The following is a 23,734-nucleotide window of genomic DNA, read 5'->3' as shown; positions in this document are numbered from 1 at the left end:
CTATATTTTTATTGTTTGCCCTGACTAACCTAACCAATGTAATCCTCAAACAGTTAACAGATATAGATTTTTTTTATTTTTTTTTTTTGCATTAAAATCAACGCCCAAGCTCTGGGAAAAGTTTTAAGACAACTTCTGCAGAGCATCGACGAGAGTAAGCATATCGGTCTTGATGCTCTGGGCATAGCGAACAACCTTATCCTTCGAGTCGAGCATCTCAATGCTCTCTGTGTATGCATTGTAACGGACAGAGAAGGGGCGGTTGAGCGAGTTGGCGAATTCACGGACCCTCATCTGCGCATCCTTGAATGACTCTGCAACAAAGTATACAGGTTGGTAGTCGGTGATGGGATACTTTTGCTGAGCAACCTTGACGGGCTCAAAAGGGCGGATCTCAGGTTTGTCGCTCAAGCAGTACTCCAATTCACCAAACGAAGACAAAAGACCGGCACCGTAGGCACGGATCTGATCACCCTGACGACAAATTCCAAACTCAACTGTAAACCAGTAAATAGTAGCCAAACGTTCAATATCTTCATCACTAGCACCAAGAGAGGCAAGACCAATCTCCTGAGAGAAATCAGCAAAGTCAGGATTGGCGAACAAGGGAACGTGACCTAGTAATTCATGGCAGACATCGGGTTCAGGGGTGTACAAGGGCTTAGAGTGATGGCGGATATACTGAGTCGAGTGGAAGACACGGAAGGCAAGACCATTCAAGAAATCGCGGCTAGTCAAGAGTCCCATGACAGGGCGAAGAGTAAAACCGGTGCAATCCTTCAAAAATTTGGAGACAACTTCAAGCTGAGGAATCTGGTGGGGACCATATCCACAGTTCTGAACCAACAGGGGGAAGACATGCTGGTGTTCTCTGCAGGCGTGAGTAGGGAACATGGCAGTCAATTTGTTGAAGACAGCACCCCAAGTGTCGATCTCAACCTGGGTGTAATCGATATGAGGGATAGGTTGACCGGTCTTGTAGGTCTTTGCAATCTTTGTGATCTCGGCACGGCGAGCACGATAAGCGGCATCCTTAGCACCGGGGTGGTCAGCATCAAGTTCCTCACCCATCTCAAGAACCTTGTCGGCAAAGGTATCGAGATCAACCATTTTGCGAGGGAACCAAGGGACGGATTCGGCCAATTCATCTAATATTTTGGTCCAAGTATGTGAGTGTGGTCAGTCGATGATGCAAATAAAGTATCATTTTTCTTTTGTTGTATTTTATGACCTTGTAGAGAAAAGGTGTTTAGAGTGTGAGAAAAATTAAAGGATGCTTGCCAAAAATGTTTAAGTGTGGATAAAAATGGATCGGTAAATAAATTTTGTGGGGCAAGGAACTTGGTTGATAAAAAGTAAAAACATACCATTACCACCAGCACCAACAATCTGAACCTGCTTGGCAATGGGTTCAAGAGACTTGGCGACCTTACGGACTTGATCAGCATCGGTAGCGTTAAAGTCGACAAAGAAGTCATAGTCCCACTCAGCTGTTTTGGAAGGACGACTGAAATCACATCAAGCAGTAAACAGGCCACTGTTAGAGATTATATAGTAATAGGAGACACATCAACTTTAAGAATGAAGATCTACAGAAAGAAATGACTTACGACTCAATGCGCGTGAGAGAGATGTTGTTGGCCTTAATGGCTGCCAAACAGTCATCAAGAGCACCAACCCTGTCGGTAATGGAGAAGTGGATGGTTGTCTTGCCAGGTGAGACAGTGGCATCAGTGCACTTGTGCAAGGCGTTACCAGAAACCATGTTGATTGTTGTCTGAGGTAGAGTGGAGGGTAGCTAGGTATGCGAAGGGCAGAGAGGTGAAGGGTAAAAATGAAAGTTGATGAAAAGAGAAAGAAAAAGAGAGGAGAAAAAGGATGTGTATTTATTTTGGGGATTCAGAGAGGAGAAACAAGCCATACGATTCCCACGGGAACACCTTGTCAATCTACACACAAACATTCCCCCGTGGCAAAAACATGATTTGATTCGTCTTAGTTTTTTTAAGACTTTGTACGCCCTTTTTCCGAATGCTTGTCCTTTGTTGTGCAACATGATACCATAATGTACATCATTAATCAAACTGGCCGTGGGGAAATTGTTCGTTTAAGGAAAAAAACAAGAACACTAAAAGGCCATCTATACAAGCCACATGGTAAGACAGAATGTTTTGGAAAATGAGAGTAAAATCAGATAAAAGCTTTTTTTTATTTTTTTTTTTTTTTTTGGCAACTGGGAACAGTACTTTGAATAAAAGGAGTAGAAGGGGCAGGTTACGCAGATTGCAACAGTCATCTTGTGCGGGATATTTTGTGAAATGTTCTCCATCAGTTTGTAGAAGCAATCTGACCTGAGTAAAAACATAACTCGTCGCTTCTAGCGCTCTAAATGGTTTCATTGTGCCCATCTGACACCACGTACTGAATGAAGCAGCGTTTAACTAAATGTTGTATATTTTCAGCCTGTCAGATTCTCTTTGGGCTGATCAGGTCTTTAAGTAGATGACATCAAATATCGTGACTTTACTGGATTGTGCCTATGCGGAGTAAAAAAACAGAACCCATGACTAGCATTGACTTTAATGATATTAACGATTTGTCCTAAGAGTAACGACATCCCAATGACAGCATAGTTTATCTTGACTTTGCGCGAGCCTAACATGTGAGGTGTATACAGAGAAAGACTAAAAAAAATAAACTGGTCCAGAGTTTTTTTAGATCTCATTTGTCTTCATTTGTAGGTTTGTAGACTGCTTGTCTATGAATATATCAATTTTCAAGTGTTGGAGTGAGATCAGAGTGGACGTAAGCAATGCAAACAATGCTGCATGAAAGGACAAGAGCCCAAGCTCAAAAATAGGTGTGCGAGTATAAACGGGATATGAACTATGACAGGATGTCGCAGGATCCGATAAAGTGGCTACTTGCTCTGTTCTAATAAAATGGTTAGAGAGGAGTACAAAATCTGCTGAAGCGCTTGATCGCAACGAAGTGAATGAAGGGTTTGTATTAATGAATAAGGAGATCATCCTACTATAACTGTACTAATAATGTCGCTAGGAGATCTTTACCTATTTCTTAGTCTACTATTGAAACAAAGAGTTGAACGATAAATGGCTCCCCGAAAATAAAATATAAGAAATAAGATAGATAAAAACATAAACGCCAATAATGAAAATATAAATCTACAACAGAGAATTTTCATCCCCAGTTTCGCCGACAAAGGCTCACTCCTCACAGAGGGTGTACATCCCAGCACGTACCCTCCAAAAATTTTTTAATCTGTAAGCAATCTTGTGGCATTGATGTCCTCTTTCCTTAAATCTTCCAACTTTGAACGCAGAATTGTCTTCTTTCTTCCTTCTCTTCCCCCCTCATCAATAAAGCAATCGATTGACAGTATCAACCCATTTCAACTGTACTATACCCTATACTTCTTCAATCGACTTGTCCTCTTTTCACTCATCCATCCATCCCCTCCTCATCCTATTCCCCATTTTCTGATCTATACTCTCTTTTTTTCCTTTACTTCAAGCAATCCTTCACACACCCACACCGGATACTCACCCAAATACTCTCTATACACTCTCCTCACATCGAATGCCCAGTGACACAAAATTGCCCACTAATGCTCGGGTACTCATTGTAGGCGCCGGCATTGGTGGGATCACATTAGCAGCATTACTTGAAAGAGCAGGGATAGAGTATAGGATTTTCGAGCGTGCTAAAGAAATTAAACCTCTTGGATCTGCCCTTAGCATCGGCTCCAATGTAATGCCGATCTTTGAGCAACTCGGTGTTCTGGATGAAGTTCTCAGGAACGGAAAGCCGTTTGGATTCACAACAGGTTACAACGAACAGCGAGAGGCAACTAGGATTTTGGACTATAGCCCCGCCGAAAAAATGTACAGATATAATTGATCTTAATATTCTGTCATTAATACTATCCGATACAGTTTTTTTTATTTATTTTATTTTTTTTTTTTTATTTTATTTAATTTGTTTTTTAACATTGGTTTTATGTTTATAGTGGTGGTTTCCTACCCCACATCATTTCACGACCGATTCTTTACGGAATACTGTTGAAATTGGTGCCTGCAGAAAAGATAAGCTTGTCCAAAAAAATTCTCTCGTTGCTTCAAAACAAAGACGGAGTCCTCATTCGTTGTAGCGACAATACATCGTACCAGGGTGAGATTCTGATAGGTGCTGATGGAGCCTATTCTGCTGTTCGACAAGCATTGTATAAGGACCTGACAAAGAAGGGAGAGCTTCCAAAATCAGACGGTCTACCATTACCATTCAACAGCACCTGTCTAGTCGGTCAAACCCGACCTTTGGATCCAGAACAATACCCACATCTTAAGGATTGGCATACCTGGTTTGAAACAACCATTGGTGAAGGCAAACCCTACGTAGTAAGATTTGCTTATATAACTTGATGTCATTAATGGACTTCTGTAGTGACCTGCATTGTTGACAAAAAACCTTTTGCCTTTCTCTTTGCATTTCATAAAAAAAAAAATAGTGGGTTACTTTCACAACTAAAGTCAACACGATATGCTGGATGGTCTTGAGGCATCTAGATGATCAAGTCTCTCGTGAACTCGATAGCTCATTCCGTAACACCGAGTGGGGACCTGAGGCTGCCGAAGCGATGTGTAAAGAAGTACGGGATTTCCCTATACCTAAAGGTACAATGACCATTGGGGATCTGATCGATGCCACACCTCCAGAATTGATCTCAAAGGTTATGCTTGAGGAAAAGATCTTTGACACTTGGTACGCCGGCCGAACATGCCTTCTTGGCGATGGTAGGTGAAACAGATGTTTTTATTGCTCTTAATACATGGTAGATAAGTGGTCAACCATCGTCTGTTTTAACCGTTTCTATGCATCTGCTAATAATCATTATATGCTATGTCTATTGAAAATACCTTCGCAAATTTCGTCTGTAATGTATCCTTGTGTTGCTTCACGATCCATGAACTATTACAAGCTTGCCACAAGGTATATAAGAACTGAAAACCAAAAACAAAGAGTTCTAGAACCCTTTCTAGCAGTAGACAAAACATAATCTAGAGCAGGGTCCCTATTTTATGAGCTTTTGCATTTGTTTCAGTCATTTAAGCGGGGTATAAAGAACTCTATCCATCCTGATTCTTCTCCAAAATGTTGACGCTCTCTCTCTTTCTTTTTTGTTTTTATAACCTTAGTTGTATCCAACTGCTGGTCTAGGTATGGTTATATATATCAGTTACATGCGCTTGTAACCATAATTTTTTTTTTACCCACTGTAAACAATGAAAAGCTTAATTGGTAGAAATTTCTTGATCGGCCCACATGGCAGGCACAATTATTATACATGTGTACTAATGTATCTTTTTTTTACATCTTGAAATAGGCGCTGTAAGTGCAATCCACGACGCCATTGTTTTGACGAACTGTTTATACGAGTTGCCTAATGATCCATCCATTGAAGAGTTACAAAAAGCTTTTCAATATTACAAAAGTGAGCGCTATCCTCTTGCTAAAGCTGCATATGATACAAGTCATCGACTTGCAAGCATCATAGGCCAGGTAATTTTTTTTAATTATTCAAATGTATAAGGTGACATAAAAAAACATGTCTAAGCCTTTTTTTTTTTTTTTTTTTTTTTTTTTTTTTCACGAACATTATATTCCAGCATTGGTACAATGACATGATTCGAGCTATGATGAGATATATGCCCAAAAGTGTATTCACACGAGCGCTCCATGTCATGTACGCCTATCGTCCTCAAGCAACATTCTTACCTCTTGTGCAAGACCGAGGGCAATGTAAGCCAGCACTACAACCAAGTTTAAAACGAGCGGAAGAGCGTAGAGCTGCAGAAATTAAAGCCAAGGGGGGTGCAGGTAGTCTTGGATCTGGACTTTATAAAGTTGATGCAGCTTCAACTATTTCTGTGAACCATTCAGCTTCTGCATCAGGCATATCAACTACAAGGACATATGAAAGCGCGAATACAAAATAAAGCAAACCATGTTTTTTTGGTATTTGAGGAGAGCCTTTATTAAATGTCAAATATTTCATAGTACGTGGCTTAAACTTCCATTCTCATTGTATCTTATGCTAAGCATTGGGGGTGATATGGTTGTGTGGGTTGATTATATGTATACAATGTTGGTGGGAGGTGTTTGAATTGCTGGGAATCAAAGAACAAATGCTTCCCACATCCTGAACATGGTGCTGTAAACAAGGTGCTGTATGTTGCTAGCCATTCCTAATGTATAAAAAATATTAGGATGAAATTGAAAACTAGACCTTTTGGGTCACATTACAAATAGACAGACGACACTTTAATTTTTTACCAGAACAATCCCAAGAAGTGATCGTGGTTCCTTCGTCATGAAGCAATCAACCGCACCGATTGCAATCTGGGTGATCTTCCTAAACACAAGATGGTTTGAGTCTTCCCAGATAGGATTCTATCCATAGAAAATAGTACAATAGATAGTTCTATGTTAGATCTTATTCTTTACCAAGCAGCCTAAATGAAAAATAAAAAAAGTCGTACCTCCTCTCCTGCACCAAACACTACGAGGCGAGATATAGATGTACAGCGTCCCTTCTTATTTGTTTCCATGACGATGAATGCATTCATAACCCCTGATACACTGACTTTTACTGTCGTGAATGGCATGGAATCCTGGGTATCCAGACGCGTAGCTCGAACTTTTTGACTAGACTTTCTCATTGTCCTGCTAAACCATCGAAGCGTATCGTCAACCGAAAGGCTAATTTTTCAAAATAGAAAGTAGAAGTTATCGTCAGCTTTTTTTTATATCTCGCCTTTTTTTCTGTTGATATGGTATTGCTGATAACATTATTTGTTATCAATACAACTTTGTACGTACTTTTGATATTCTTTGTTCTTCAATTCAATTATAGATCCGCCGGCCTCTCCAGATGTTTTGCGAATTGGTCTATAGAGATTTATTTTTTAAGGTCAAAAGAAAAATACATGAGATTAGAATGGTAACACACACTCAAAAGTAAGAAAATAGCCTGCCTTTATAGAATTTTTCCATTGTTACATTGCATTGTTTTTCTCTTCTTCCGATGCTTCTTTTCGTTTGACTTCTATTGATCTGATGAAGACAAAAAAAAAAAAAAAAAAAAAAAAAAAAGAAAAGAAAAGAAAAGAAAAGAAACAGTGGGTCGTATATTTCTTCGGTTAATTTTTTTTTCGTTTCACATCCAATGATGACACTCTGTGTAGGGGATATGTATTACATTGGAGATGGTCCTTGCAATACTGGAAGTTCCAAAGCCTGTGCGTCGTTTAGGACAGCTATACATATTGAATCGTATTTATCCAAGAACGAGGAAGCAAAAAAAAAAAAATTAAATAAATAAAATAAAATAAAATAAAAAGTTGAACCTATTTGGTCTAGATACCATAAAATAAAATAAAATAAAATAAATCTTATCATGACTAACCATCAGAACTGAGTGCCAGTTTGGCTAGACATTCTAAAGCGGTATATGTAAACCTTGCATGTTCCCGAAAGGCATTCCCTGACTCTGGCTCTTTATACATAGTATCAAAAAGCAGTGTCAGTAAATGTCTCTTTGATGGTTGATCTTCTATTAAAAAAGAGGAAAAGGTGTATGATATGTCAAAAGCCTCAAGAATAAATACCTGTACGTCCTTGTAGAATGTGAAAGATATGGTGAACAGAGGATCGAACATCGTTGAGCTAAAATAGTAATAACAAAAATAATAACGATTGGGTATCCCATAGCAAGTACGATTAGAAAGAGTGTTCAAAATCGCCTTTTTTTTTTAAGAAAAAAGACCCTTTAAGATATTGCCACAATGCTTTTCGCGTACAGAGTTAATCATGTGTTCAATGTCCTGCAATGAATTCTTATTCTTTTCAATGGCCGCCTCAATGTCTTCTGTTCCTGGCATGATGATATCTTTCTCCTCTTTCTTTTCTTTCCTTTATCTGTGTATGTGTGTTTTTTTCTGTTTGCACCAGATGAGTCGTGCTCGTTTGGCCATGTTTTTAGAGCGGGGGAAGATGGGGGAATTGCTTAAAAAAAAGCCACGTCTCAAGAAAATTCAAATTTGAGGGGCGATAGCGACCAAGAATTTGATTTTATTACACAGTGTGCTGTTATTGAGTGGATCCTTCTTTCCTCTATCTCTAATCCAAAAGGTAGAGACCTGCAGAGACAGTCACATTCACAGTGGGATTTAATATGAAGGCACTGGGGCATTCATGGATGGATATCGGCACTTCACGATCATGTAGCCATCCAATTCTCAATATTATCAAAGGACCCCCATCCATCCTGTTATCCAAACTACACTCAGAACGTTGAAACTGTTCAGTAATTATCTCCTTTTTTTTTGTCTTGATTGAGAAAGACAAATTGGGCAGGATACAGATGCAAAGTTTTTCAAGGGAATAAGAATAACATCCAAGGCAGGATTTAATTCCTTTTTGAACTTGAAGGAGCATGCATATAAATACATGGTCGACATAGACATCTACCCATGTCCCTCAATCTTCTTCATTCAGCAATTATACAAGGATACCACTTCAATGAAACATCCAACATTTCTAAAAAAGAGAAAGAGAAAAAGATAAAGAGGAACCTCTGCTTCAAATCTTTCCTGACCGGAAAAAAAAGCAATCTAAGAGGCTAGCAGAAGGATCAGAAAGACGTATATAACCATTGCAAGGAGATTTTTTGATTCTATGGAAGACGATGAGATTGCTATGAAATCTGATAAGGGACGCAGGACAAAGATTGACTGTATATATTGCATCAAAGATCTAACTAGAAATCTATTTTTTTCTTTCTTTTTTGCGCCCACCTCTCGTAGGACAAAATGGTGAGATACGCTGCCACCCCTGCCAACAGCTCAAAGAGTAAGTAATGCTTCTTGGACCCAGAGGCTAATGGAAAAGATGAATGGGTAAAAAAAAAAAGAAAGAGGAAAATCGGAAGTAATGAGTAAGACTATAATGCTAATGAGCAGTCTTTCTTTTACCTTTTATACGTTTTTTCAGCTGCCATGTCTCGCGGCTCCTACCTCCGTGTTCACTTCAAGAACACTCGTGAGGTCGCTGCTGCCATCTCTGGCATGAAGTTGAAGAAGGCCCTCACCTACCTCGAGGCCGTCAAGGATCACAAGCAGGTCATTCCTTTCCGCCGCTTCAACGGTGGTATCGGTCGCACTGCTCAAGCTAAGCATTTCGGCATGACCATGGGTCGCTGGCCCGTCAAGTCTGTTGAGTTTGTCACTGACTTGCTCAAGAACGCCGAGTCCAATGCCGAGGTGAGTACTCATTATTCATTATCAGGATAATTCAAATATATACTCTAATGACGGGCATTTTGATCTCGAGCGAAAGTCACGGCAGATTAGTAGCTAAATTGACAAATTCTGGACGCGTTAAAAGCGATTAACAGGACAAAGGCAACTGACAATGACGATATTGTGGTTTCATGGAGCCTGCATGATTTGTCAGGCCTCGTTGTTGGGAAAAAAAAAATCAAAGAAGAAATGAGTAGCTTTGAATATCATTTCGACAGAAAACGATCATGGCGCAACGAATTGAGGGAAGAGTGATTCAAGAACTCTTAACCAAGATCTGTGGTCATATTTTGGACATGAATGAGAAAAGGAAAAGAAATGATCGATACTTTTGTTTATTGATTGGAACAAATATCATTTTCAATAATCATCTTATCTAGGTTAAGGGTTTGGATCAGGATGCTCTTGTCGTCAAGCACATCCAGGTCAATCAGGCCCCTCGCCAGCGCCGCCGTACCTACCGTGCTCACGGTCGTATCAACCCCTACATGTCGTCTCCCTGCCACATCGAGATCATCCTCGCTGAGGAGAATGAGGCTGTCAAGCGTGAGGTTGAAGCCAAGAAGCCCAAGCTCAATTCTCGCCAGCTTGCTGCTCGTGCCCGTCGTGCTTAAAGAAAAAGATGATCCCAACCTTCTGAAAATATTTTAAAGCTGTTGAGGAATAAAGATGAAAAAGTAATATTTTTTCCTCTTTTTACTTTTTTGATCAGTGTAACTTTTGGCGATCTTCCAGCAATGAGGGGGGACCTTTTTTTTTTTACTCTTGAATATCCATGTAGTTTTGAATATGTACCATGCTCGCAAAAATTTAAAAACTCTTCCTTTGAACAATTGTTCGGTAGTATATATATATTTATTTTTATCCCTGTTAACTTGCACCATTTTCTTTGCCATGAACGCTGTTGAAAGAAAGTATAAGCCCATTTGGCCACTGTTCTACTATCCTTTTTTTTTTCTTTTTGGGGGTTTCATAAGATCTTCCGCTGCTGTTTGGAGTGGAAGTATCCTATTATTGGCGCTGGTCTGATATTTTATACAAATATTGAAAAGCCTCAGTCAGTATCAGTATTTTTCGACAGTGAATGAAGAAGCCAGAACAGGGAGTGATATGCAAACATGCTTGAATTGTGAATTAATTGATGGGTCACACCACACAAGCCACTACCTGTTTCTTCCATTACACTGGCTATAAGGGAACCTCAAGGCTGCAGATTAGAAATCTCCCTCTTTTGATCAAAAAATGGTATTACAGGTTTCGATAGAAATCACAGTCACACATATGGAAAAACTGAGGGGTTCAAGAGAGCATACTTGAGGAGTGATGTGTCAGGAAACATATTCATCCAACGATATCCATGCAATCATAACTATCCATCGGTTGAAATAACTTCATATCAGCGCTATCCAGAATTTACACTACCATTATAATCAGGGGATAATGTAGGATAAAGGGAGTGGTGCGGACACGATGTCGCCAGAGGTGTATTTTCATCATACGAATTCCTTTAGATCCAGCATTCTGAAACAGGATAGAAGAACGATAAAGAGTGAGAAGAGAGCAATTAAATCATAAATTCAATGACATTTCATCCAGAAGTGGACATTGGTGGATAATGAATCAACCAAAAAAAAGTGGCGATGATTGTCGGATTTCATGTGGTCAATGAGATGCATCAATAACTAGGACATTGATCTCATTAACCTAATTTGTTATTTTTTTGGGTGGTTCACGCTCTTAGGCCGATTCCACTGCTACCATCAGAACCCGCAAGTTCTTGACTAACCGCCTTTTGGCCAGAAAGCAAATGGTAAACGAGGCTAGACTTTTTATTTTTATTTTTTGGCCTTTGACAAGATCTGCAACAAAAAGGATAGGCATGGATAAAAGGGAGCCTTGACCATTAAACATAGGGAGCTTTTTTTTTTGTAAATTAGGTCGTGGATATTATCCACCCCACTCGCGCCAACCTCTCCAAGGATGAGGTCCGTGAGAAGCTCGCCAAAATGTACAAGGTTGATAAGGAGGTTATCTTCTGCTTCGGTTTCCGCACCCAATTCGGTGGTGGAAAGTCGACTGGCTTCGCCTTGATCTACGACAACATGGATGCTGCCAAGAAGTTCGAGCCCAAGTACCGCCTTGTTCGTGTATGTATCTCTCCCTTCAGTCTTATAGCAAAAAGGAGAAATGAAAGAACCAGTGGAGTGGCGCAAAATTTACGGAAGTGCAGGCATATAGAGGTATAGGAGTACAGGAGTGCAGGATTACTGGAGCTTGAAGGCTCGACTGAAAGAAAAAATGTTCATATGAAGAAATCTAAGCAGGAGCATCAGCAAAAGGGATATGAAGCCAAATTTCACTCAAAAAAAAAAAAAAAAAAAAAGACGAAACCCAGGGTCTGTCAAAACGAACACAGTATTTAACAGCAAGGAGGAAGTTTTTTTGAGATCTATACTGGGCACATGAGAATGCGCATGAACAAAGCAGATGAGGATCGATGACATTGACGATGCTTCTCAATCAACGAAATGGTGTAACGCTCGGGATTTCAACCCACCTCTGTCGCTGAAAGTTATCGTGTTTCATTATTGACACTATTATGAATACTTGCTCTTTTATATATATATAGCACGGCCTCTTGGAGATTAAGAAGCCATCTCGCAAGCAGCGCAAGGAGCGTAAGAACCGTAGCAAGAAGCTCCGTGGCACCAAGAAGGCTAAGGCCGCTGTTGCCAAGAAGTAAACGAAGGTAATCAAAATACTAAATAGCTTATTTTTCCCTTCAACAATACACCTGCACTGCGTTTGTATTACTTGATACTCCATTGGTATTAACGAGAACCTTAATATTAACTCGTTTTTGTTACCCATTCTTTTGAAATACCTCAAATTGCATTCAAATCCTGTACTTTTTAGTATTGTTAGATGGTCTATTTTACTCGTTAACCTTGACAAATACATTCATTTTCTGACCAGTGTAATCCAACTATGGGCCCCTCTTCTTCAAATTGACTGTTAATACTGTGATTGCATTTGATTCTCGGTTATCAAAGAACATAATACGTCCTAGTTTATTCTGTAGTTGTGACAGGATTGCACATACATTCCTTCTGATGCTCTATGTGGTACTTTTTAATTTCAAAAATGACCCAAAGCAGAATTGTTATGAAAAAGGTCGCTTACTTGTAGGAACTTTATTATCCTTCCTAACCTAATTGAATAGCATTAAACTTCATGGCGGCCACTTTGCTGCAACAACAAAGTGACAAGAAAAAAAAAAAAAAGCAATCGAAAAAAGAGACTCAAGTTTAAGTGTATCAGAAAGGTCACTTTCTTCATGTAAAAAGGTGTTTGAAATAGTTCCGAAGTGAATTCACCATCAGTGAGTGTCGGAAGGAGGTTCTTCAAAGTGTTGTTTTTAAATATTTGGAGTGATGTTGCTGTCAGGGGTGTCCCTCGCTCTCAGTATAAATCGTATTTGACATTTTCAAATAAGCTAATCCTGTTAAGATTATACCATGTCATTGAATGTCTGTGGATGCTGGATACCTTCTCTCAAACCTTTATCTTTCGGTAACTATGTTTTATTCATGCTTGGGTTGCAAAGGAAAGGGGTCAGAAAGAAGTAAAGCACGCCGCTGTGGCACTGACCCATTTCTTGGATGGTAGATCCCATTTCATGGCGTAGGCAGGACATAGTATGGCCTACGACAGGAGTTGCGTGTTCAGTTGAGCCAGAATTTTGTTACCAAGGTTTTTGTAAAACCTGGACAACTAACATTGGGTACAGACGACTAGATAGCCGAGGTTTTGCTGCTCAATCTCAACCTTCGAGGCTCAGAAAACAAGACGCATACGAACGACGCGCTCGAATAAAGAACGCGGTTAGGAGCAAAAGCCACTGGACAAAGGGACAAAAAAGATGTAAAAAAAGATGTGAGATGTACAAAAAAAGCAGCGGAGGTCATCACTCAAGTGCAACGTTCAAATCAAACAGGATTATAGATTCTCAAGGGAACTTGGCAATTGACTTGCCTTGACGCGGCGCTGGTAGAACGCGACGTTAACAAAACGCGACGCAGCATCAACCAAAGGATTGCTGTCTTTTTTTTTTTTTTTTTAGCATATTCTCGTTTGCTAGTGAGCGATCATCTTTGCCATTCACTAGACGACCAAGATGCAACAGCAACCGCCTCACCATTTCCCGCAGCTTACGCCTCTGCAACAACAGCAACAACAGCAGTTTTTGCAACAGCAGCAGCAGCAGCAACTTTTACAGCAGCAACAATACCAACAGCAGCAAATGGCGCTACAGCAACAAATGCGATATCAGCAGCAACAGTTGCAGCAGAGACAGATCCAACAGCACCAGCAAATGCTGCAACAGCAACAACGTGCGGCCATGAAGAACCCATCTCTAGAACAACATCAACAGTTCCAGCAGCAGCAATATCAACTTCAGCAAATGCAAATGCAGCAACAGCAGCAACTACTTCAACATCAACAGTTACAACAGCAACAGCTGCACCAGCAGATGATGGCACGTCCAATGGGTCTTTTGCAACAACAAGCACAGCAGATACCACAGCAGCCACAACAAGCACCGCAATCAATACCACTACAAATGCAGATGCAGATGCAACCAACCCCTATATCAGGTCCGCATCCAATGCAAAATAACTTAGTGCTCCAACAACAACATCAACAGCAACAACGAATGCTTGCACAGATGCAACAGCAACAACAACAGCACTTGCATCCCAGCCATGCTAGTAAGCAGAGGCCAAACGGACTTTCAGGAGTACCAGGGATGGCAGGTACTTCAGGAATACAAAATATACCAGGGATGACAGGCACTACAGGGATACAAAGTATTCCAGGAATGCCAAGTGGTTCTGCGATGCCAACCATGCCAGCCATGCCAACCATGCCTGGAGTATCAGGAGTGACGCCTGGAGTCGGGAAGGTCCCTGGTACAACAAGCATGCCAGGTGTTCCAGGAATGCAGACAATGCCAGGACTTCCTGTTCGTCCATCAATAACGCCTCATGGCACTCCTACGCCTATGCCGCCTGCAAAGGAGTACGACATAGATATCAACATGGAGGTCGTTCATGCAGTGAGTGAGCAGTATAGGCGAATGCGGATAATTGATTTTAAAATACCAAAGCATTAGTGGTGATAGCTGACCATCAGCATGTCCATGACTCACGACGTATATGTCAACCCTAGCTTCTGGATTTGAACAAAGAGTTAATTTGCGTCTGTCTGGATTATCAAAATAGTAATCTGATCAGTGATCCTGATTTCGCAAGGTAGGTTAAGATACATATTTGCCGATCCGTACGACATACAAACTGAATGTTCGAGCTAAAGGACTTATTCTGTACTTTTTTTTTCATTTTTCTTTTGGCATGTTACAACGCGAAAGGTATCAAGCTCGCCTTCAGGCTATGTTATCGTACTTAGCCACATGGACAGAGATCATCAAGGTGCTACCAGTGAGTGACTTTGAGAAATATACTCTTGCGCCTTATTGAAAGCTGTGACGAGGAGGTCGATAGTCATCTGATCAGAGTCTGTTATGCTCTTATTCTATTACTAATATCAATTATATATCTTTTTGTTTTTTTTATGGATTGTGCGTTTTCAGCTAACAAAAGAACCTCCATCAAAGCCGGATCTATCACCACTTCCTCCAGCACGATTTCCTTCTGCAGTACGTGCGATGACAGCACTTCCGAAGGTGGCTATCGCCTTTGCGGCAGCACAAAAGGCCTTGTTACAAAAGCAGGGGGAATTGAAAAAAGAGGCTACAGATACAGCGGTGAAATCTGAAACAGAAACATCACCAGCATCTAGTAGCACAGGAGTAGTACCAATCTCCGCTTCCGTATCGTCTGTAACAAACGGAGTCGCAGTGAGCCCTGTGGTATCAACCGCACCTATTGTAGCTACATCTGTTCCACAAAAGACAGCAAGTAATGCAGGATCACCCGCGTCGCCTGCTCCTTATTGTGTATCCATAATAGGGGATCAATCAGTTGCAACACCATCACAACGACCACTACCTAATATGACCCCCCAACAGCAAGTGCAACAGACACAGTCGACACTAGATATGCCTACAAGTGTCAACTCTTCGACAGCCTCCTCGTCTACGCCGCAGCCCAGCATAGTTACCCAACCTCCCTCTTCATCAATGCCTCCAGCGATACCACAAAGCCCGACCATTACCGATACATCCACAACCCCACAAACATCATCGACGGCAAATATGCAGTCCAGTGGAATTCCATCGTCCCCTGCATCAACTTCAGCTGCTCCCATGCCACCTACAGCTCTGGTAATTAATGCGGTTAAGGCTCAGACAGGCCCCAACTCTGTACAGTCATCACCATCTTTAGGTGGACTTGCGCACTTGAAGCAAGGAAGCAGCACAACCGGCAGTCCTGCATTGGCTCAAGCGCAAATCCAATCACAGCCCCAGACACCACACTCGCCTTTAGGCATTCACAATCCCAAATCACCGGCACCACAACCTCTTCTTCCACAACAAGTACAGTCTCTTCAACAAAACACTGCCGGAAGTAGGAACAGCTCCCCTATTGTTTCAAACCAAACTCTCCCTCCTCAACGCGCTGGTGCAGGATCAGCAACACCATCACCAAATGTGTCACATGCAGCGATTCAACAAGATGCAGCCGGTCAACGAGTTGCATCACCCACTACAACATCTATGGCGAGTCAAATCGGATCATTAACCGCCCCGATGTCATTTACAGTACCATTTCAATCTCACACCCCAAGTCCTACGACAGTTCACGCACGACCTGCCATGGCTCCCGGACAACATGTAGCACAAGCCGCTCAGCACCAGCAACACCTAATGGGCATGGGCATAGGCATGGGCATGAATATGAACATGGGCATGGGTATGGGTATGGGTATGGGTGTTGGTGTACCCATGGGTATGCCTTTGAACGCCATTGGCGCTACTTCTATGAGCCAAAGCATGCCGATGTCAATACCTATGCAGGCACAGATGCAGTTGCCCATGTCCGGACCTATGCAGGCACAGATGCAGTTGCCCATGTCCGGACCTATGCAGCTCCCATTGACTGGCAGACATATGCTGGGAGGCCAAGGAAGCGGTATTCAGATGCAACTAGGACCTCATCAGCAGCATCAATTGAACAACATACATATGCATATAATGCAACCACAACACCACCAACAGCAACAGCAGCAGCAACAACATCTTCAACATCAACAAGGACTGCAGCAACAACAGCAGTTGCAATTACAACAGCAGCATTCTCGGAGCCGACAAAATAGTCCCATGATGAGCCCTGGCGTAAACAGTCCCGCGGTCTTTAGTCCCACACCTGGGATCAGTCAAAGTCATAGCCCTAGTCACTCAGGATCCATTGATCTAAATCCTCGCAGTAATCTGATGTCAAGCAGTAGCCAACAAGGATCACCGGCGCCCACGGCTTCCAGAGTGGCTGGAATACAGTCACTTCCAGGATCACGGTCAGGATCTGTTGATTTATCACAACAACAACAACAACAGCTCCAGTCGCCTCAGCAGATCCCAGGTTCATTGACACCTGGGGGAACCTCGTTCAATAGCGGCACTAGCAGCCATCAGGCCAGTTTGCAAGGCATGTCTACTGTTGGTCATATTAACAGTAGTGGTGGCGGCAATAATAACAATAGCGATAACCACATTAACAACGACTCCAGTAGTAACATCAACGGCAATAATAATAGTAGCAATAACAGCAACCGCAATATAAATACAAATTCCTCAGGATTAGTGACTTCTTCAACTTCTATGGGTGAGGAAGGCGAAGACCTGTTGAATTTGGATATGGGGATTGAGATGGAGGTGATGGATATGTCCATGTACACTAATGAGGACCCTAGTACCAGTGATTCAGCCAACAATGACGACGAATCTAGCAGACTTGGAACGGATATGTCAGGATCATCTGTGGGATATGGAAATATTCAGGGCCAGGATCAACAGAATCAGCAGCACCAGCAGCATCAGCAAGGTGGTCTCGAAAATCTGGAAATGGAAAGCATGGTTAACGACGATGAGGACGATGTAATGAGTGGATTTTTAAACTTGTAGAACTCTACTGTTCTTCTAGCCTCATGCGCATACACCTGCTTTTTTTTTTTTTTTCTTTTCCTAATAACTTTATTGTCTTTTTTTTTTGATGATTTGTATAATATGTTATTTTTTTCTATTATTACACAGTAAATTTGAAAAGAGAGTATTTTTTTGTAAACCGTTGTATTTGAAGCGATGTTAACACTCCTTCGAGCTGGATCTGGTTTGAGAATTCAAACAAGAATTAATTCTCAGCTGGATTTGGAGTCAGGGGGATTATATTCTCCACTGATATCTTTGTCACATTGTTTCTCTCGTGGAGCGGCTAGTGAAAAAGATCCAATCGGATACACTAGAGATTCTCATGGTCACTTTGTGCAGGTGCCAACTTACTTTTCTCCCGATGACAAAGCAAAGATCCCATTATGCAATCTCTGGATCACGCTCAAATGTTTTAAAAGTGAGTGCCAATAAAATGTAGAATGGGAAAAGAATTACTGTATACATGTACAACGGTGCGGATCAGCTTGTTTATTGTAGTTGTATATTATATATATATATATATTTATGCAATTTCTGTAGATAAATATCAACATTATTCGTAGAATGGCGCCATCGGATGTTTCCTTTTCTCTCTGTCATTATATAGTGTTATATAAATATAATAAAGTATTTCAAAGAAAAGATTTTTAATTTACCCATGAATCTTTCAATTGAAAATCGAATTAAACGAATAAGGATTAATGGTTACGGTTTTAGTTTTAGTTTTAAGTAAAGAAAGATAATGGATAAGAGAAAAGAAAAGGCCTTCTTGAGTGAATATGATAGATGTTCAGTTCAATATTGTTTGTTTTTTTGACTTGTTATCCCCCCCTTATCGAAATCCAATGCGATGAGCCAAGGATTTGGAAGGATGGCACCATCGGTCACAAACCGAAATCGTGAACGCTCGTTGGCTGAATTTATTTAGGATTGGAAGGGCAAAGCATAAAAAAAGATTTCAATTAATATCCTTTCCTTTGTATGTCATTGTCATTAAATGTCATTATCTTTTTTTTTTTTTTTTTTTTTTTTTGACTTCAAGAGTGTCTCCACTCGGGCAGTCTTTGCTTTCACACGCACATGCCGATCGTGTGAGCCCTTATTTAGTATAGGAGAAAAAAAAAAAAAAAAAAAGAATAAAGAATAAAAAATAAAAAAAATGACACCATCGTTCTCTCAAACGAGCTCCAAGAAAACAGTGCGACCATCAACAAAAAGAAAATGTTCATTTAGAATGAAGAGTATGTTTATTATAGAATAAGAATGTACAGGTGGTGTTACAAGTGTTCAAGGAAGAGAAATAGCTTCTGGCAATTAACGATCATTGCCATCTGGCTGTGTTGTTCTACGTCTACCACTGGGCCTCCTCTCATATCGTCGTCTTTCACCACTAAAAACATCAGTGGCCTTCTTTCTATCTACCTCTTGATGCTCACTATGGTTGTCATGATCGCTATTGTTATAGCTATTGAATTCTTCATCTTCATCATCGTTGTCTGGAAGAATCATATCGACCACATCTTCTGCATCACTATCGGTCATGGATAAATCTTGAGCTGAGAGCTTGTCAACAGCAGCAGCAGATGAGTGTCCAGCACCACTGCCAATGCCGTTACCTCGATGCTTCTTCTCACGACCAGCTTCACGTAAACGTTTCAGGACCTTCTCAGCTACAAGTCGACTCTTGAGCTTTTCGACCAGGTTCTTGAGCGACGTATTCTCAGTCCGACACTCTTCGAGCTGACGAGTGATGATGCTGTTCTGTTCCTGCAGAGTGGCGATCTGTGCACGCATCTCTCCAGATTGGTAATGCTTCTTGGCTCGATATTTGGCAGAGGCGGCCTTGTTACGCTCTCGCCTGTCGTTGACAGAAAGTGGGATTGAGCCTGCTGCTGCTGCTGTTGGAGGCGGAGACATTGAAGCTGATCCTGTACGATAATGATGGTGATCGTCATGACTGTTGGTCGAAAGTGAAGGATAATGAGGTGCAGAGTCCACAGGGCTTTGAGGTGATGGTGGAGGACGCCCCGTCAGTGGAGGGAGTGTGGGTGGAGAATAAGGATGGGTACGATGTGAAGGTGACGAATAAGTATGTTGTGGGTGTCGAGAAGGATAAGGGAGAATTGGTTTCTGTGAGGACTCGATCGAATTGCGATGAGGGTGTGAGTAAGGCGGCGAAGGAACCTGGTATGCTTCATGGTGATGGTAGTGCTGGTGTTGTTGCTGAGACGATGAATGGTGATGGTGGTGGTGAGGGCTTGTAGAGACGTAGAGAGAGAGTGAGGGTTCGATTGAAGGTGAAACAGGTGCCGGTAGAGACTCATGGTGCATGGTGGGTGAGATATCAGAATGATGAGGGTAAGGTTGAGGGTAGGAAGGTGGTTGTTGATGTTGGTGTGAGTGCATTCGCACATGAGAAGGTGGAGGAGGAGGATAGGTTACGTTGGCCGAAGTCAAGGACATGGCTGGAATGACAAAGGATGGTAAAGAGGCAGGTATGTGGTTGGAAGTTAAAGTGAGCAAGTATGGTGTTAAGGAAGAGAAGGAGAGAAAGAAGAAAAAGAAAAAGAAAAAGGAAGCAAATAAATATTTTCTAAAATAGTCGGTGCGTTGGAGGAGTTGTTCTAATAGTATTTATAGTGTCTCAATTTTATGTATCCAAATGCTCTTGAGTCGTCCTCTTCGCGTTCTCGCGTCATTGTGGGACATCTGTATTCACACAAAATATATATACACATTCATAGCACAGACTACAACAAATGTTTTTTTTTTATATACTGCCTTTTCACATCTCTTTCACGCCCCAATTATAGCGCATAATGTACATATAGATTTCCTATACAAATAATAAAATAAACAACTTTAACACAAATCAAAATCGATTGATTGAACTATGAAGGTAGGAAGCATAAAGGGCACTGCGATCTCTCAATCCACAGATGAAAAGGAAAAAAAAAAAAAAAAAAAAAAAAAAAAAACAATCAAATTTAATTTATTGACGTCTAACAATCGTGCTGTCAACAGGGTAATGGCATCATCAATCGGTGTTGAGCTATTGGTTAGGGGGCACGCCAGGTGCGGGAACAGATACCTGTGCTCTTTGCCTCGCGTCTCTCCTGCTAGGCAAGGACCCGCAACTCAACTAGCATGTGTTTATGTGCTCATCTTGCACACAGGTTGTAGCAATGCGTCTTAACAAATGACGCGAGAATGGACAAGAATAAGAACATTTTTTTTTTTTTTTTTTTTTTTTTTTTTCCTGCAGGAGAAATTCACGGTTAGACTAAACCCATTTAATGTAGGATCAGTTAAGCTGAGCATAAAAAGAATAATATTATATATTATATAAATATATATATACATGTAACCATTTCAATAGAATGGTGAAAGCAAAGGAAGAAGGCAGACATGGCCGTAGCGCTATAGAATCCAATTCAATTGGCAATGAGCACAACTGAACAGCTTTAGTATTTTTGTTTTGTGTGTATCTGTGTATATGTCTTCTAAACCTCTTTTCTTTGTTACCTTATTGCGTGCGATGGCAACATCGTTGGTATCAAATTGACAATCCTCATGCCGCTTTGTTGCTTGCGCCCTTTCATACCCTTGTGGTTTGAACATGATTTCTAATCTCCTAAAAAAAAAAAACTTGGGCTTGCTGACAAACGTAGTTAAACTAAGAACCATATAGTATCCTTTTTTTTTTTTTTTTTTTTTTTTGCTTTCCCTGTAGGACGCAAAATATATAGCTGTATATATCAATCTTCACTTCCTGTCAAGGCTCACTACACCATTTGTAGCCATACATCACGAAGCTTGAAAACGATGCTCTTCATAGACATAACAAATAATGTTAACCACAAGAGCCGATTGCATGATTCAGGGCAATCAGTGGATGAGAAGCAATTTCCATATTTATTAGTAAGTTGAAAACATATTTTTCACAAAATTCAGCAGGCTATGTCTCCAAGTAATCCTCGAGTTGAAGACGACATCAGAGGAAAAGAGGTATCATTAACTATTGAAGAAGAAGAAAAAGCGCTTATATGTTCAGCCGGTTGTGGAAGATCATGGCGTCCCACCAGTCCAAGTTGAGTCTTTCCTTTATTACACGTAATTGTTCTCTCGTATCCTTTTGTACATCAAAAATTAGGTGGCAAGAACCAGTAGATTGCAGACTTTATACATTTAAAAGTGTTTCCTTGTTTATATTTGACCTGCCCTCTCATGCGTCTACAGGCCTGTATTTCTAGTTTACTGCGCTGTATTGGTTTGATTAGTGCAGGGCTATAGGTGTTATCTCTATAGAGATGATAAACTGGTGAATTTTTACAACATTCGTAAGCCCAGCATCACCAGAATATCCTAACTTACAGCCCTCGACTCGTAGTCATATCCATAATTCTATGCTAGTTTCCCCTTTCACTACCGGTGGTATATAGCCTCCACACTGATGAGGTTTTTCTCGAGCCGCTTATGAAGCCCCTTGAACTCTTCACTCTTTCAGTTTGTCGAAATACATTAATCAATGCACAGGTGATGTTAGCATTCCGCCAGTAAATATGGTAATAATCATTGTAAATGGAAAGATAAAAAGTGAAAAAAGATAGGGAGAATAATCACATTCTAGGATATGAATGGTTATTGTTCCTTTTTATCTTTCACGCGAAAGTTGTCGGCACGTGGTATTGCGCCACAGAGATACGTACGCTCGGAATGTCTGTACGTAGGCTGCTTAGTTCATCTAATTTTTATGAAACGAGCCAAAAAACTCTTTCACTTTACTCCATCACTTTCTCCCGCTCTCATTCACACATTACACCGCATTAAACACAAACAATATATACTCGCTAGTCATATACCGAGTTCCATTTCATTCCTCGCGTGCTCTTACACCCTCAAGCTGGCTGAATCACTATTGACGATAACACTACCCTTTTCACTCTCCAAACTGACTGATAACTATTACATAAATAAACCAAAACCATGTTGCTTGAAATCTCTTGTGCCTCCGACTTCCTGGGCCGTTTCTTGACTGCGTCGACAGTATGCACCCCGCAGATCATCGACAGCTTCAAGAAAGAGATTGCAACATTAATGCAAGAGAAATATACCAACCATTGGGATCCACAGAGACCCCATTATGGCAACGGGTATAGAGCCATTACCTCCTTTAGTGGCAAAGTGGATCCTCTTTTGTGCCAGGTAACAAATTAACAGAAGCGCAGTTCAAGAGTGAGAGGGAAATACATGAAACCAAAAATGGTTATGTTAAATCACGCGTTTCCTTTCCACATGAGGTTTTAAACACTCGTTCAATCTGTTGTTCATTTTTTTTTTTTTTTTTTTTTTTTTTTTTTTTTTGCTTTGACGCTGGGGTTGTGGGATGTGTAAGATCAATTAATGGTCCAAACTCCGTTTTTATGACAAGATGTCACAATGGCACTAAACAATAAAACCTATAAACCTTTTTTTATTTTTATTTTTATTTTAGGCTGCTCAGAAGAGCTCGCTGCCCATGGAGACGCTGCAGGGTCTGATCCCTAGGGATTTGGTGCTCTGGGTCGAACCTTATACGGTTTCTTTTCGCATTGGCGATCATGGTTCCATCAATACCATCTACGACGGAACGCGTGGCAAGGTCTCTATGAAGGCTGACAACTCTTCTTTCCCATCAAAGATCATGGGTCGCCCTTCGTCTGCTGTTCGTATTTCTCCTCCGCCTTCTCCACCTAATGTTCCTGCTCGAGTCTCACACGCCATCCCAATCACCAGTCCATTGACTAAGAGCCAGATCATCACCCCCAGTGCTACTCCTTCGCCTCCTTCCAGCAAACTATCGATCATGTCGTCGGTCTAACGTCCAAATAATCAACCATTTTACAAAAAAAAAAAAAAAAAAAAAGAGCTCCACACAAAAAGTCAGAAAAAAAAAAAAAAAAAAAAAAAAAAAAAACAGTATTATACTTAGATACTTGTAACAATGGGACGAGAAGTGGCTCTATCAGGAACTCAGTTTTTCTTACTGCGAAATGAGGCGCTTAGGTTGTTTGATGATGGACCAATATTCCCGGCAAAGGCTCTTTGGTGTTCATTTCTAAAGTAGTCTTTTCCACCCTTGCCACTGTATCAATTCTTTCCTTTTTTTTTTTTTTTTTTTTTTTACTCCAGACTTTGTTGTTGCTGT

At 40.9% G+C, this 23,734-nt stretch overlaps 8 protein-coding genes across 8 annotated transcripts; 5 read left to right on the top strand and 3 right to left on the bottom strand.

Annotated features, from left to right (window-relative positions):
• Positions 1 to 46: 46 nt before the first annotated feature.
• Positions 47 to 2,073, bottom strand: BCR41DRAFT_382526 (Biopterin-dependent aromatic amino acid hydroxylase-domain-containing protein; the record flags this gene model as incomplete). The annotated part of the gene is made up of 4 exons (XM_022027366.1): positions 47 to 1,148; positions 1,368 to 1,507; positions 1,611 to 1,708; positions 2,062 to 2,073. 4 exons carry the CDS (start codon positions 2,071 to 2,073, stop codon positions 124 to 126), a joined length of 1,275 nt encoding a protein of 424 aa, XP_021875367.1. The 3' UTR covers positions 47 to 123.
• A 1,254-nt stretch (positions 2,074 to 3,327) lies between these two features.
• BCR41DRAFT_390822 (hypothetical protein) lies at positions 3,328 to 6,046 on the top strand. The gene is made up of 7 exons (XM_022028282.1): positions 3,328 to 3,905; positions 4,031 to 4,418; positions 4,529 to 4,814; positions 5,000 to 5,010; positions 5,217 to 5,238; positions 5,405 to 5,580; positions 5,688 to 6,046. The coding sequence occupies exons 1-7, from the start codon at positions 3,601 to 3,603 to the stop codon at positions 6,015 to 6,017; spliced, it is 1,518 nt and encodes a 505-aa protein (XP_021875366.1). The 5' UTR covers positions 3,328 to 3,600; the 3' UTR covers positions 6,018 to 6,046.
• Positions 6,045 to 8,101, bottom strand: BCR41DRAFT_365204 (mediator complex subunit 27-domain-containing protein). Its single transcript, XM_022026123.1, has 9 exons — positions 7,881 to 8,101; positions 7,689 to 7,746; positions 7,487 to 7,576; positions 7,280 to 7,337; positions 7,081 to 7,134; positions 6,901 to 6,969; positions 6,561 to 6,780; positions 6,355 to 6,471; positions 6,045 to 6,266 (listed from the first exon to the last, which is right to left on the bottom strand). The coding sequence occupies exons 1-9, from the start codon at positions 7,959 to 7,961 to the stop codon at positions 6,111 to 6,113; spliced, it is 903 nt and encodes a 300-aa protein (XP_021875365.1). The 5' UTR covers positions 7,962 to 8,101; the 3' UTR covers positions 6,045 to 6,110.
• Positions 8,102 to 8,891: 790 nt separating this feature from the next.
• On the top strand, positions 8,892 to 9,994 carry BCR41DRAFT_375885 (50S ribosomal protein L22; the record flags this gene model as incomplete). The annotated part of the gene is made up of 3 exons (XM_022026989.1): positions 8,892 to 8,931; positions 9,073 to 9,341; positions 9,761 to 9,994. The coding sequence occupies 3 exons, from the start codon at positions 8,892 to 8,894 to the stop codon at positions 9,992 to 9,994; spliced, it is 543 nt and encodes a 180-aa protein (XP_021875364.1).
• Positions 9,995 to 11,020: 1,026 nt separating this feature from the next.
• Positions 11,021 to 12,123, top strand: BCR41DRAFT_379395 (ribosomal protein L23/L15e core domain-containing protein; the record flags this gene model as incomplete). Its single annotated transcript, XM_022027213.1, has 4 exons — positions 11,021 to 11,041; positions 11,122 to 11,190; positions 11,318 to 11,527; positions 12,010 to 12,123. 4 exons carry the CDS (start codon positions 11,021 to 11,023, stop codon positions 12,121 to 12,123), a joined length of 414 nt encoding a protein of 137 aa, XP_021875363.1.
• Positions 12,124 to 13,509: 1,386 nt separating this feature from the next.
• BCR41DRAFT_426872 (hypothetical protein) lies at positions 13,510 to 17,523 on the top strand (the record flags this gene model as incomplete). The annotated part of the gene is made up of 4 exons (XM_022030789.1): positions 13,510 to 14,499; positions 14,613 to 14,695; positions 14,812 to 14,881; positions 15,034 to 17,523. The coding sequence occupies exons 1-4, from the start codon at positions 13,558 to 13,560 to the stop codon at positions 17,521 to 17,523; spliced, it is 3,585 nt and encodes a 1,194-aa protein (XP_021875362.1). The 5' UTR covers positions 13,510 to 13,557.
• A 1,671-nt stretch (positions 17,524 to 19,194) lies between these two features.
• On the bottom strand, positions 19,195 to 19,419 carry BCR41DRAFT_293988 (hypothetical protein; the record flags this gene model as incomplete). The annotated part of the gene is made up of 1 exon (XM_022020392.1): positions 19,195 to 19,419. A coding segment is annotated over one exon (225 nt), but the record flags the coding sequence as incomplete, so codon positions are not given.
• A 2,915-nt stretch (positions 19,420 to 22,334) lies between these two features.
• Positions 22,335 to 23,423, top strand: BCR41DRAFT_390817 (hypothetical protein). The gene is made up of 2 exons (XM_022028281.1): positions 22,335 to 22,752; positions 23,042 to 23,423. Exons 1-2 carry the CDS (start codon positions 22,534 to 22,536, stop codon positions 23,405 to 23,407), a joined length of 585 nt encoding a protein of 194 aa, XP_021875360.1. The 5' UTR covers positions 22,335 to 22,533; the 3' UTR covers positions 23,408 to 23,423.
• Positions 23,424 to 23,734: the final 311 nt, after the last annotated feature.

This window comes from Lobosporangium transversale, assembly GCF_002105155.1.
Source record: "Lobosporangium transversale strain NRRL 3116 chromosome Unknown BCR41scaffold_84, whole genome shotgun sequence".
NCBI classification, from domain to species: Eukaryota; Fungi; Mortierellomycota; class Mortierellomycetes; order Mortierellales; family Mortierellaceae; genus Lobosporangium; species Lobosporangium transversale.
Note: the sequence above shows the minus strand (reverse complement) of the source record. Positions and strands in the feature narration are given on the sequence as shown.

Coding starts and splice junctions, on each gene's coding strand:
- BCR41DRAFT_390822 (XM_022028282.1), top strand. CDS start 3,601: ATGCCCAGTGACACAAAATTGCCCACTAATGCTCGGGTACTCATTGTA. Junction 3,906..4,030: donor TATAGCCCCGCCGAAAAAAT/GTACAGATATAA, acceptor TTATGTTTATAG/TGGTGGTTTCCTACCCCACA. Junction 5,581..5,687: donor TTGCAAGCATCATAGGCCAG/GTAATTTTTTTT, acceptor ATTATATTCCAG/CATTGGTACAATGACATGAT.
- BCR41DRAFT_365204 (XM_022026123.1), bottom strand. CDS start 7,961: ATGCCAGGAACAGAAGACATTGAGGCGGCCATTGAAAAGAATAAGAAT. Junction 7,747..7,880: donor TTGAACACATGATTAACTCT/GTACGCGAAAAG, acceptor TTACTATTTTAG/CTCAACGATGTTCGATCCTC. Junction 6,472..6,560: donor TGTTTGGTGCAGGAGAGGAG/GTACGACTTTTT, acceptor TTCTATGGATAG/AATCCTATCTGGGAAGACTC.
- BCR41DRAFT_390817 (XM_022028281.1), top strand. CDS start 22,534: ATGTTGCTTGAAATCTCTTGTGCCTCCGACTTCCTGGGCCGTTTCTTG. Junction 22,753..23,041: donor TGGATCCTCTTTTGTGCCAG/GTAACAAATTAA, acceptor TTTTTATTTTAG/GCTGCTCAGAAGAGCTCGCT.